General features: G+C 58.9%; 1 protein-coding gene across 2 annotated transcripts; it reads right to left on the bottom strand.

Annotated features, from left to right (window-relative positions):
• Positions 1 to 200: 200 nt before the first annotated feature.
• Positions 201 to 12,951, bottom strand: LOC134524417 (vasoactive intestinal polypeptide receptor 1-like). Of its 2 annotated transcripts, XM_063354445.1 has the most exons (13): positions 12,705 to 12,951; positions 8,997 to 9,120; positions 5,432 to 5,539; positions 4,390 to 4,499; positions 4,028 to 4,125; positions 3,409 to 3,541; positions 2,620 to 2,773; positions 1,863 to 1,923; positions 1,500 to 1,566; positions 1,298 to 1,389; positions 926 to 1,055; positions 566 to 607; positions 201 to 303 (listed from the first exon to the last, which is right to left on the bottom strand). In XM_063354445.1, exons 1-13 carry the CDS (start codon positions 12,885 to 12,887, stop codon positions 211 to 213), a joined length of 1,395 nt encoding a protein of 464 aa, XP_063210515.1. In that variant the 5' UTR covers positions 12,888 to 12,951; the 3' UTR covers positions 201 to 210. The 2 variants fall into 2 exon arrangements, with proteins under 2 accessions (XP_063210515.1, XP_063210514.1); XM_063354444.1 differs by lacking the exons at positions 4,390 to 4,499; positions 5,432 to 5,539; positions 8,997 to 9,120; positions 12,705 to 12,951 and having other exon boundaries at positions 926 to 1,106; positions 3,409 to 4,125.
• Positions 12,952 to 13,537: the final 586 nt, after the last annotated feature.

The following is a 13,537-nucleotide window of genomic DNA, read 5'->3' as shown; positions in this document are numbered from 1 at the left end:
GACACCGCCTCTGGGGTCCTCAAGAGCCACCAGCACCTGAGCAGGCAGAGCTTTTCCCAACGGCCGTTCGCACCACCCAAATCTGCCAGACCCAGGACCTACAAAATCCTTTTTATTGCGTTTCTGGGACCGCAGCCTTGCGGCAGCACCACCACCACCATCCTCGGGGAGGTATTTCCCCCCCCATCCCCACCCGGAACGCAGTCCTCGTCACGCTGTGAAGTCTTGGGTCGCCAGGTTGAAGACGTTGCTCTCCATGGAGGACTGCCACTTGCCCCAGTTCCTCTTGATCTCAGCCTGGACCTGAAGTGACACCACGGATGGGTGCTGGCACCCAGGGCCACCCTCCAGCACCCAACGGAGGGGCAGGAGCTGCACCCGGGGCTCGACAAGGGATCTGGGGTACCAGAGGATGGGGACCCCCATGCATGTCTGCGTGCCCCGGTGTGCACACGTGCGGGGTTGCGTGCATGCCGCGCTCATTGGGGTGCACCCTTGGGGGTGTCTGTGCACCCACGTGTGTGGCTGTGGTGCCCAGGGGGTTGGTGATGGGGGGGACACGCACCTCTCCGTTCAGGAAGCAGTACAGCAGAGCCACCAGGAACCCCTGGAAAGGGCAGAAAGAGAGAATTTCACCCAAGGAATAAGGGTTGGACCCCTCTGTGTTCATCCGCTGCCTGCTTGTAGCATCCTCCCACACCTCTTACCCCATCCTACGGGTGGTAGGTGTATGGCATCAGTGCACGTGCACGAGACCCCAACCCTTGTGCCTTATCCCTGGTGTTTGAGGGGTGCCTGGGATGTTGTCCCCTCCCAAAAGCGTGCAAAGCCCCCGCAGCCCATCCCAGGGTCCCCTGGTGGGATCTTGGGATGGGACAGGATGGGTTCATGGGGCTTTTGTCTACCCATCTGCCCCGGCCTGTACCTGGTAGGAGCCGAGAACCAGCTCAAAGTACAGACGAGCATCCACACCGATGTGCTCGGGGAAGAGCGCGAACACCACGTAGTGCACCCCGAAGAGAGGGATAAGGAGCAGCGTGGACTTCGTCAGCCTCCTGTGGAGAGTGGTGGCATGAGCGGTGGCCTGGGTGCCAGCGGTGGTCCTCCTGCCCTGCGAGACAAGCCCTTCCCAAGACCTTGGTCTTAACCCAAAATAGATTTTCCACGAAAGGAGGTCTTGGAGGCTCCAAGGATGCTCCTCCTCCTCTGTGTTCTGCCAGGGAAGGGTCCCTGCTGCCCTGGGTCTGCCCAGAAACCGGGGTGAGGGGAGCTCCCCCTTGCCCGAGCCAGCCCTTACATGTACTGCTGCTTGTAATTTTTGCTGATGTCCGGGGACCGGATCTTCTGCGCTAACATCCTGGTGACATTGAGGAAGATGAGGAAGTTCACCTGCCACGAGAAGCCATGTCTCAGGCTCTGCACAGACCCCTGATTGGGTCCCCCTGTTCTTATGGGACCCCCCCGGCTCTGGGGCTGGGATGCTCCGGGGACGTACTCACAAATATGGCCAGGAGGATGGGAGCCTTGATCACCCACCAGTACAGGCTGGTGTAGTCATCCCAGCACCTGGGGGAGAGGAGAAACGGCTCTGCCACCCACTCGCGCCCTTTTAGCCCAGGTTTTACCCCGCTTCCCCCCTCCCAGCCCCCTGCCCCGGTTGCACAGCACCTCTTGCAACGGGGCCCCGCCGCAGCATGGGCCCCACCGGAAAATAGAAATAGCTTTAAAATAAAGTGCTGCCCCACTTCTCCCCTCCTGAGCCTCCCATGCATGAGGCTCGTCGCCCCCGCACCCCCCACGACCTGCATGGGGGACATGTGGCCGAGCTGGCCTGCAGCAAGAAGAGGGGTGGCTGCTCTTACCCGTGGTCGTCGTACTGCAGCCTGGTGACCACCCAGACGCAGACCGTCAGCATGGGGATGCCTGCAAGGACAGGCGAGGGTACGGAGTCACCCTGGGGCTCTGGGGAGCCCCCGTACCTCCCCCCTATCCCTTGTCCCCAAAAACACGTGTCTATGTCAGCTATGAGGCCCTGGAGGTGGCAGGAAAGTGACAACCTTTCCCCTTTCTCCAGGTTTTAAGAGGAGATGGCGCCCACTGATGGTGATGTGCCTGTCTGCAAGCCACCTCCTGGCCACCATCCTGCCCCTCTCTGGGCTCTTGCATCTAACCCGGGCACCTGGGACGGGCGTTTCCAGCCCCAGATGGATGAGGGAAGAAGGAAGCACCCATCTCTGTCCCATCCTGACCACATTCAGGATGGGTGGGCAGCAGATCATAGAATCATAGAATGTGTTGGGTTGGAAGGGACCTTTAAAGGTCATCAGATGCTGCTACAAAGGCTCTTTGATCGGCATTAGCAAACATTTTCCACTTGGAGGGATTTTGCACACATGCCACGAGGGCAAGGATCAAGCCGTGCTGCCTGATCGAGCACGAGGCCATGCAGAGAGATGCTGGGGTGGGGGGCCACACGGAGAGCAGCCATGGGGACCTCTGTGGACCTCTGTCCAGGTGGGCCACAAAGCAGGTAATCCCCGAAGGCGGCGCAGACCCCAGTCTGTGTCAACGGGACCTCACCAGAGGGGGGTGGATCTGCCCAGGGGCCCCTGCACTCACCCCAGCCGATGAGGATGTACCACCAGATGTACCTCTTGTCGGAGGTGAAGGTGAGCAGCAGCAGGGTCTGCAGGTACATGCCCTCCACCAGCAGCCAGTAGAAGTTGGCCAGGACTGAGTACTGGAAGAAGGCGATGGCTGCTTTGCAGTTCGCCTGTGAGGAAGAGGAGGGGGAAAGGCTCAGGAGGGCGGGCTGGTGTCAGACCTTGTCCTGGGGGCACAGGGGGTGGGCAGCCTCTCCATCCATCCATCGAGGAGACCTGCGATGGCCTTTCAGCGCAGCCCCAGGGATGCTGCGCCGGCGCCGCACGTCACCTGCGGCATTTTCCGCTCTGCCTGCGCAGCACGGGCAAGGCGGCCGCAGGCTGTTACCGGAGGACCTTTAGAAACCTGTGTCTGTGGTGTCCGCAGCGTTGTATCTGGGCTGCGCGCAGGGGTTTCCGTTTCTACTGACAACCCCGAATCCGCGCATCCGGAGGCGCCAGGTCTGTTTTCATGTACACGGTGCTGCCGGGGCTGTGCAGAGCTTCAGCCCTGCTGGGACACTCTCCGAGACCAGGGAGAGCTTTGAGGGCAGAATGTGTTTGCTGCAGACAGGGCCCATGCAAAGATGCTGTCGTGAACCTCCTGAAGTCCATCCAAACCAGCCTTCCCCCCTCCCCAGGTTCACGGCCTCTCTGTTTCTCCTCTTTGCAATGCTAAATCCACCACAAACCCACCGAGACCCCTCCAGTTCAGCTCATGGTGCCCTCTCCTCCACCACGTCAGGGTTGGGACTCGGCGTCTTACCGTCGACATCGTGCAGTGGTCGACAGACTCGTCCGAGAAGAGGACGGCGTCCTTGATGAACACGGCAGCCCCACGCAGTATGAAGGAGGTGAAGAAGTGGATGTGGATGGAATTCCTGGTGCAATGAAGCTTCCTATGGGAGGAAGAGATGTGCTGTGCCCAGGGCGGAGCACAGAAAGCAGATGGCAGGAGAAGCTTCTCCTTTGGGAGCCACTTCCCTGGCTGGACCCCAGCCCAGGGGGCCATGTCTTGGTGGTGGTCAAGCGCAAAGCCCTGGAGAAGGTTTTCCTCCTCCGAAATCACGAAGGACGGGGTTGTGCTGTGCTTGAAGCTGCTGCCCGGGGACGAGGTGTGCTGGGGCACATCCTCCAGCCACCTCCTGAGAGCATCCTTCTGCAGCACAGCGAGGTCTGCGAAAACAAAGCTTGAAAGGGCAACCTGAGGGTTTAAAGTCTTTGTGTCAGCAGGAAAGGACAACGCTGCAGTTCGTCTCATGCCTCCCTGGTTATCCGTGTTGGCAGGGATGGAGCCTGGCTGCTCTGGGAGGGGAGAGACTGAGAGCAGCCATCCCCTGTTCGCTTTCCTCCAGCCCACGGAGCAGCCAGCGCTGGAGCCCTACCTGAAGCAGGAGAAGATGCCGATGGCCAGGAAGAGGGCTGCCAGGGAGGTGGAGTAGCCGCAGGTGTAAAGCACCTTCATGGTGACAAAATAGCCTTTCTGGAAGGGAAAGCACCAGCGGAATGAGGCAGCACGGGCTGGGAGGAGCTGGTCTGCGACGGGCAGGGTGGTGGCAGGGTGACGCCCCAGCCCTTGGCTTGTGCCCAGCCAAGCTGAGATCCCTCCAGGCATCCCAGCAACAAGGATGAGGTCAACAAGACATCTTCATCTTCATGTTTCATTGCCCAACGGCATGGGGCAACGTGGGGTAGGGTGATGCTAGGGAGGGTGCCCCATGGCCACCCCCCCGGGGGACCCACTTGCCTTGGCTTCGGTGTCGTTGTTGCTGCCAATGGCCTCCAGCTCGCAGGCATTGTAGTAGGGAGGGCTGGGGAAGCTCCATCCCGACTCGGTGCAGTTCCTCTGGATCAGCGCTGCAGCGACAAGAAGGGACCTCACGAGAGCCACGGGCATCGCCTCTGCACGGGCACCCCCAAAACGTCTGGGGATGGCACCCTGCTCTCCGGGACGGAGCCCAGACCCCACCACCAGCACCCTGGCTGTGACAGCAGCGTGGCACCCGAATGGCCTGGCTGCCCCGTCCCTCCCATCCACATCACATCTCTGTCCTCCGGTGCCGGAGGTGCCAGGCCATCTTAAGGCAGGATGTGAAAGCAAACATGAATCCTCAACAGCGGGAGGGAATTAAGGCTAAAAAAGGGGTTTTTTTCATCCTGCAAGGGCTTCATCAAGCCTCTCCTGAGCTGTTTCCGCCCTAAAGCAAGCATTTACCAACCCCCCATCGCCTCTGCCCAGCCGAGGCAGCGCTGGGATGCCGTGGGGGCTGGTTGGGTGCTCTCCTTCACACTCTGCTGCCTCCGAGATGGATGGAGGCAGCGGCTCCCCCGGCAGCAGCATCGGGACCCGGGAGAGTGCGCGGCCTTGAAATAATCATGATCTTACACCGCGTTTTTCATCCGCGGGGCTTGGAGTGGTACCGAGCAGGTCAGGAGCGTAAGGCTGGTGTGTGGATGGGGATAGGAGGGCGCCGAGCAGTTAGGGGACTCTCCTGGTGTCACCCGCTTGGAGGATGAGGTCCCCAAGTGCTCTGCCCACAGGGGATGCTTGCTACTGGGTGATGAAAGGGTTTGAGGACTTCCCTGGCGTGACAGAACCCTGCATCTCTGCTTTTGCCCGTCCCCTGCTTTGGTTGTAATATATGCCAAGCTTTTGGACGGGGCAGGAGCTGTGGGACCGGAGGGGAAGGGCTGGGGTGGCACAAGGACCCCTGGCGGGCAGGGGTGGGTGCAGCTCAGCCCTGGGTCCCAGGGGATGAGCGATCCGGGCTGGATTGAGAGCACGGCACCTTTGGACTTCTTGAAGACGTGGAGGATGTCGGGGCAGGCGACGGCTCGGGACTGGCCGACGGGCACGGCCGACCAGCAGCTCACTCCATCCCACTCCGTCAGGCAGCCTGGGGAAGGAGGGAGGGAGGGAAGGGAGGGTTAGTGCTGCCGGGAAGGGACGTGCTGGGGACACGCACACACACACACGCAGCCCCCCCGGTGCCCGGCACAGCCCGCAGCAGGCACGGCTGCGTGGGTGTAACGGGAGAGCTGAGAGCGGCCGGCCGTCACCCGATCTACGGGGCCGTGCTGTACCCCCTCAGGAATTAGGAGCATCCCGGCTCCAGTTCTGGGAACGGCCTCCCCCCCCCACTGAGATCTCCTTTTAGCCCGGCGGCGAGATGGGACCTGGTATTTCCTGGGGCTACATCAGAGCCAGAGCTCCTGCGGGGAGACGCCGGGGGACGAAGGTGTGGGAAGGGCTGGGATTTTTCCTGGTGGCATCTAAAATAATGTGGGTTTATGCTGGATTTCTGCACCCAGCAGCCGTGGTGGCCCAGCTCGGGACATCTCGCCAGCCCGAAGGAGGAGGATGGGAGAAAGCAAGTGTTCAAGGCCACGTTGGACGGGGCTTGGAGCAACCTGGTCCGGTGGGAGATGTCCCTGCCCAGGGCAGGGGGTGGAAAGGGATTATCTTTAAGGTCCCTTCCCACCCAAACCATTCTGTTTTCTGTGATTCCGTGATTCTGTTATTCTATAATTCAGACTTGCTGAAGAACAATCAGCTTAAACATGTTTTGCTTCTCTCTCTAGCACCAAGTTCATCTTTAAATGCCTCTCCAATTGCCTTGGAAATGAGAACGGCCGAAAAAGCGAGAATTAGTGCTGCAGCACACCGGGATGAGACACAGACATCACGCTCCCAGGACAGCTCTCCTGCTTGCACATGTACATTATTAACCTTGTAGATATACATTATTAACCTGGAGCCACGTCTATTCCCAGCCAGGGAACGTGGACTCAGACAAGTCTAATTAGTTTTCTCTGATTTTCAGCAAAGCCGTCTGTAGGTATGCGGCCGGGCTGGGAGGGATTTGCAGGGCTGTCATTACAACATCAAGGTACGTCTTCATTTTTGCTCCGGAGGACAGGCGAACCCAGCACAGCTGCTGGGACCGGTGCTGAGAGCGGTTGCTTCATTTCTTGGAGGCTGAGCGAAATATCTGGATGGGTCTGCCTGACGGAGCCATCCCCTTATATATAAACGCATCTCTCGCTGTGTCAGCGAGCTCTTCCAGCACAGTGGGTGCTGCGGGACCGCTTGGTTGGGAGCCAGAGGAGCCACCCGTGGCGCCCGGGATCGAGCTGGGATTCACGCAGCTCTGCGGTGCAATCCCAGGGAATAGAGCCACCGCTCCGTTCGGATGGGGAGGGAAGGTTTAAATCTCCCTTCCCCCTCTGTTTCCCTCTCCTGGGCTACTGCGGCATCCAAAAAAAAACCAAAAAAACCAAAACATTTCTTAGCAGCGTGCAAAATGGGGACAACTCTGCCATGGAGGAGAGGTGATGGAGGCAACATCTGGGGGGAAAGGGCAAAAAAATCCGCAAGCAAAGGAACTGCCAAGTGTCTCATTGCCCACCTCGCAGGCGGGAGCTGTGCCTTCAGCGTCCCCGCGTTGTCGGTCCCCAGGGGCCGCCCCGTCCTCTCACTGTCCCCTGTCCCCGAGCTCCCAACTGGCGTAGCCCGAGGTGTTTGGTTTGGGCTGACCCAAAGCAACCTGCTGGATTCCCGTTTCCCCGGTGGAGGGCTGAAACATCCCGGAGATCTACATCACCCTCGTCATGTTCTCCTTCACGTGGCCGAAAAGGCCATTTTTTTTTTTTCCCCTCAAAAGACAGTTTGATGGGAAATTCCTGCTCAGCGTTTCTGCTGGTTGATTACGTGCAGACCTGCCGGGGTCGCCTCCCTATTTCTTGCTGCTCGAACTGGTATCTGGAGACCTCCAAAAGAGATCGGCCGAGCCTCACCTCACCAGCAGGTTATTTCTTCCCGGCTATTTCGGAGCAGTAAATGCTGCGAGCGCCGGAGCAAGACTTTGAAGCGAAAGCGTCGCCAACGTGAGCTCTAACCGGTTTTAGGGCCCCGCGGCGGGTTCCCCGGCAGGATGCTGAAGCCTGAGGTCCCTGTCCTGCTCCTTCACCCTATACTGCCACCGCTCAGGGCACCTGAGCCATCCCCTCCAGCGTCACCCCCCGCAGGACCCTCCCCGCGCTGGCACAAGAGAGCACGGGGGAAGGGATAAATTCGGTTCAGGTGGGCAGCGGAGGCGGCAGGCGAGCAGGAAACCTGGGCTTAAATACTGATTTTAATTACGCATTGATGCCTCTTGCTTATTTTCCCACAGTGAGATTCCTTCCCCCTGGCTGGCACGATCCGGGCTGCGAAATGGATGTTTTCCAATCAACTTGGCTTTTCTCTGCTAAGCTGGATGATACGTTATATCTCCGCGCAGTTACTTAAGCAATTATGCACCTTAACGGGCATCTATTGAGATGCTTCGTCTTTACATTTGTAGTAGATGAAATCCGTTGAATGACGCACTTCGTATTCACTAGGTGATCATTTTTACCCAGAATTTAAGCCACGCTGCTTTTGGATGGAAGTTGAAATGCAATTAAAAAAAAAAAACAAAACAAAACAGAAAAATCAACAATCCCCCCCCCCCCCCAAAAAACCAACAAAACCCCCAAAAAAGTACAAAAGCAGCACTTTAAAACTGGTTTTCAGTTAGATAATTGGTTTAAACGTCCTGGATGTGTAAAAACTAAGTGGCTCGAAAACTGTTTAGCATTAAAAGTGACTGAGTTAAGAAGGGGTGAAGCGGTGACACGCGCCGCGCGACGCTCGTGCTGGCGGCCAAGGCTCTGCGTTGTCCTGCCCGGCCCCGGAGCGTCGGTCTGTGGGGGGATGGGAGCGGGGCAGGAGGCTCTGCTTGGGCCACGGCCCTCTCCATCGTTTCATTGTCTTAGATCGGGGGGGGGCGGACTCAGCCCCTGCGGTTATTTGCATCCTTCAGCCCCCCTGTACCTCCCCGGTGAAATCTCAGCCCCCACCTCTCCCTGCAGCAGCAATTTCGGGGCTCTCCGGGAACGTTTAGAATCATAGAATCGTTTTGGTTGGAAGAGACCTTTAAGATCATGGAGTCCCACCATCGACCCACCACTGCCCAACCCACCACTGACCCACGTCCCTCAGCACCGCGTCTGCCCGGCTTTTAAATCCCTCCAGGGATGGCGACACCACCACTGCCCTGGGCAGCCTCTTCCGATGCTCGACAACCCTTTTGGTGAAGAAATTTTTCCTAATATCCATCCTAAACCTCCCCTGGCTCGACTTGAGGCCGTTTCCTCTTGTCCTTAGCCTTCACCTCGGCGCCGCTCTCCATTTTCCTGAAAATACCTGCTTTTCTGCATCCCCCCCGCCTCCCCCCGCCACGGATCATCCTCCAAAGACCCCCCTCAGCAGATCCCCCCCCTCCTCCCGAGGGAGACGAGCCCCGTGCGCGGCGGGCGGCTCGCACTCACCCCGCTGCTGGGGGGATCCCGGGGGGGCTGACGTTTGCCTTTCGCTCCTGATCATCTCCAGACATTCAGCTTCTCGCTCTTGGAAATAGAGGACGACGGAGCAGTCGGGATGTGTCGCTCGCACCTTGGGAGGGAGGAAAGGGCAGAGGGTGGGATGCCGGGCATTAAAAGACCTGAGCAGGCGGGGTACCAGCCAATATTCACTATTTCTGCTGCAGCCGGCCCCAGGAGAGCCTACCTACGTAACGGTGCTTTTGGACCCTGACATTTCCTTAGCTTTCTACTGTTTGCCTTGTAAACACCATAAAAGAACCGCGGCGATTATTTCTAATTCCCTCTGAAAGCCTGCGATGCTTAAGGGCACCGCTCCGCCAAGACTCAAGCTCCACGCGGAGGAGCTGAGCTTAAAGACGGAGGGGCCGACCCCATCAGCGGGGCAGAGGCGAGCACGTTCAAAGCCTGAGGAAGGAAACCACGTAATTAGAGATTTGAAAAAAAAAAAAAAAACCAAAAGCAAAACAAAAAACCAAACACCTATTTGGGCAGGTCTAATCCTTCCCTTTCCGGCTGGGTTTTGCTCACAGGGGTTTTGTTCCCGTTCAGGCTGGTGTATTTTCATCAGAGGCGTCGGTTATGGCTGTTGGAGTTCACCCTTTCTCCCGTTCCCCAGCTTTTTGGGGCAATGCTGCAAAATGGGCGCAATGACCTCATTAAATCTCCGGGGTTTGCTAGCAGAAGTGCTGAAACACCAAGGAGCATGTCCCGACCCCGCAGCTCCCAAAAAAGCAAGGGATGTGGTGGCTCAGAGCCCTGGGATAGAATCTGCCCGGAATTCCCTGCATTTGGGGTTTACCCCCTTGGTTTCCAGCTGGAGAGCTGGGAGATTGAGGCTGGATTTTGCATGCCCATTCCCAAGCATCCATGCCCATTCCCATCCATCCATGCCCATTCTCATGCACCCATGCCCATTCCCATTCGTGGCCATTCCCATCCATGCCCGTTCCCATCCATGCCCATTCCCACTCATCCATGCTCATTCCCATTCATGCCCATTCCCACCCATGCCCATTCCCACTCATCCATGCTCATTCCCATTCATGCCCATTCCCACCCATGCCCATTCCCATCCATCCATGCTCATTCCCATCCATGCCCATTCCCACTCATCCATGCTCATTCCCATTCATGCCCATTCCCACCCATGCCCATTCCCACCCATCCATGCTCATTCCCATTCATGCCCATTCCCACCCATGCCCATTCCCATCCATCCATGCCCGTTCCCATGCACCCATGCCCATTCCCATCCATGCCCATTCCCATCCATGCCCATTCCCATTCATGCCCATTCCCATCGATGCCCTTTCCCATCCATCCATGCCTATTCCCATGCACTCATGCCCGTTCCCATCCATGCTCATTCCCAAGCATCCATGCCCATTCCCATCCATGCCCATTCCCATTCATGCCCATTCCCATCGATGCCCTTTCCCATCCATCCATGCCAATTCCCATGCCCCCATGCCCATTCCCAAGCATTCATGCCCATTCCCATTCGTGGCCATTCCCACCCATGCCCATTCCCACCCATCCATGCCCGTTCCCATGCACCCATGCCCATTCCCAAGCATCCATGCCCATTCCCACCCATCCATGCCCATTCCCAAGCATCCATGCCCATTCCCATCCATCCATGCCCATGAGGGGATGCAGTCGGGGCTGCAGCATCCGGAGTTGGGGCATGTGTGGGGCCAAGCAGACGGGATTGGGTTGCTGATGGTTTTCAGTGTGAGGACAGAGAGCGAAAAGCTGGAAAAACAGAGGGATGAGGGTGGGCAAGCGGACTCAAGGGCTGGAGGAAAGTCTGGGACATTAAAGCATCGCTTGGCTGAGTCCTGTCCTCCCCTGCCCTGGCCTGGCCACCGTGCGGCCACTCCCCTGGGGCTCCTTCACCTTTCCCAGGAGATTTAGTTTTCTTTTCCTGCCGAACACAAGATTTACAAGGAAATTTCGGGTCTGCAAAATACATTTTGGGGATGGCTGCTGGGCACAGCACGGAGGAAGCGCACTGCTTCATCGCAGTGAGGAAGGACGTGGACTGGGCAGAGGTGCCGCAGCCCCTTTTAGCTGTAAAGCTGCTGGTTTTTATTATTTATGGCCGCGCAGCATGGCTGCTGGAGCAGCGGAGCGGGTAATGTGCAGTGCTCCCTTTGGAGCTTGCTTCAGGGCAGGCAACTCCTTGCTGTGCCTCAGTTTCCCCATCTGTGAAGGGGCCTGATGCCATCGCTCTCCTTAGAAAGCCCTCAAAGCCTCTGGTACTCCCCTGGTCCTGCTTGCATTCCCTGCTCTTTCCCCTTTCCCTCTTTTTTTTTCTTCCTTTCCCTTTCCTTTCCTTTCCTTTCCTTTCCTTTCCTTTCCTTTCCTTTCCTTTCCTTTCCTTTCCTTTCCTTTCCTTTCCTTTCCTTTCCTTTCCTTTCCTTTCCTTTCCTTTCCTTTCCTTTCCTTTCCTTTCCTTTCCTTTCCTTTCCTTTCCTTTCCTTTCCTTTCCTTTCCTTTCCTTTCCTTTCCTTTCCTTTCCTTTCCTTTCCTTCCCTTCCCTTCCCTTCCCTTCCCTTCCCTTCCCTTCCCTTCCCTTCCCTTCCCTTCCCTTCCCTTCCCTTCCCCTTTTTTCTCTTTTCTTTTTTCTTTCCTTTCTTTTTCCTTTCCTTTTCCTTCCCTTTGCCTTTTTTCTTTCTTTTTTCTTTCCTCTCCTTTTCCTTTCTTTTTCCTTTCCTTTTCCCCCCTTCCCTTTCTTTTCATTTTCTTTTCCTTCCCATTATCCAAAGCCTCCATGTTAGCTAAAGAACTTGCGGAGCGAGGCAGCGCCGGGAGCAATCCCGAAGGCTTTGCAGAGAAACACTGAGCTGAAACCCCCTCCCTCCGGAGCCCTCCACCCCCTGGCATTTGCAGCCGGAGCAATCTGACAAGTCCAGGGTGGCTTTGCCGCATGGCTGCCAGGCTCACGGCGCATTGCTCCGGCAGCACGGCCCCCCCTGTGTCACCCCCGTTTCAGCGGGCACCCGCTGCCCCTGGGTCTGCCCAGCGATGGGGAGCACCCAATGCGTGGTCCCTGCCCCCTGCGCCCTCCAGCCATCCCAACCTTCGCGCCTGCGGGTGCTCCCCCAAGCCCTTGGGGTCTGGGGCTCCTTCCAGCCTTGGAGGATGGTGTGAGCGAAGCCCCCTCCTCCAGGACCCACGTCAGGATGGAGGGGACCGTCCCCTGGGCAGGGCAGAGGGGGTCACCCTCCCTGGGGATGCTCTGGAGCAACCCCTGGAGCTGAACCCCACCGGAGCTTTGCCGGCTGACCCTGGCTGGACCCCGAGTGCTGTCCCAGCCCCGGGATGTGCAGTGGGGTCCCGGCATCGCCCACCTCCCTCCCCGCGTTGCACGCCCGCAAATCCTCCCCCAGAAGCTGCTGTGAAAGCACCCGAGCGGGTGCAGCGGTGCCGGCAGCTCGCAGGGCTGTGGCTCGGTGTCACCCAGGGGTTGGGCAGCTCGAGGGATGGGGACGGGGATGGGGACGTGCTGGGGGAGACCTGACCCCTAACCAGGACCGCGGGCATGCCGCTCCCCAGGGCCGGCCGGCCCCCGAAGTGACTGTCACAGGCAAGGGACAGCCACACCACCGCCCACCCTCTCCCCATCCCGTCGTCCCTGGGGACACTTACCCGGAGCATGGGGAGCGCGAGCAGCAGAACCAGCAGCGTGCAGGCACCGGGGAGCCGCCGTGGGCCCCCCATGGCTGGAGCCAACCCTGCGCTGCCCCGTCCGCGTGTGTCCCAGCTCAGTCCCCGAGGGGTTGGGGACAGCCCGGCTCCTCCTGCATGGCCCTGCGGGTGGGGGGGCCACATCGGCACCCCGGCTCCCAGGGGGGCGACCCAGCACCCTGCTCCCCCTCACCCCGCTTCCGCTGCTCCTTCCCAGCCCTGTCCTGCTGCCGCCTCCCTCCGGGATCTTTTCCCGTGGAGGATGCTTGGTCCCACTCAGGTGACCCTGACCCCGCTCCCTGTGCCCACCCGACTCCGTCTGTCCCCCCCACCCTTGCCCAGCACCGACGGGCTCCGTCTCTCTGCGAAAATGAATGTCACAGCTCCTGGATCTGGTAATATGGCAGGCTCCACCCTCCGCTCCCCCTCCCCACGCAGAGGGCTGGATGCGAGGAGCAGCAGCACAGGGGCGGGGGGGGGGACATGACACCCCAGCCTGGCCACCCCCGGGCTGCCAGCATCCCCTTCTCTGCTCCCGTCAGGGACACGGGGACCCCCAGTTGGGCTCAGGGGGACGCGCAGCGGAGGGCACGGAGCCCTCTCACCTGCTCCTTGGATGCTGCTGAGCCGGAAAACCGCCGGGTAAAGGCTGTGGGAAGTGGGGGTGCCGTCGGGATGGGGCGCGGGGGGCATGCCGAGGGTGCTGACGCTCCCCAGCCGACTCCAGGCAGGGCTAGAGGAAGGCAGAGAGCTCAAAGGAGATGCCGCGATGCCGGGACACGCATGCCCTGACA

This window comes from Chroicocephalus ridibundus, chromosome 17 (assembly GCF_963924245.1).
Source record: "Chroicocephalus ridibundus chromosome 17, bChrRid1.1, whole genome shotgun sequence".
NCBI classification, from domain to species: Eukaryota; Metazoa; Chordata; class Aves; order Charadriiformes; family Laridae; genus Chroicocephalus; species Chroicocephalus ridibundus.
Note: the sequence above shows the minus strand (reverse complement) of the source record. Positions and strands in the feature narration are given on the sequence as shown.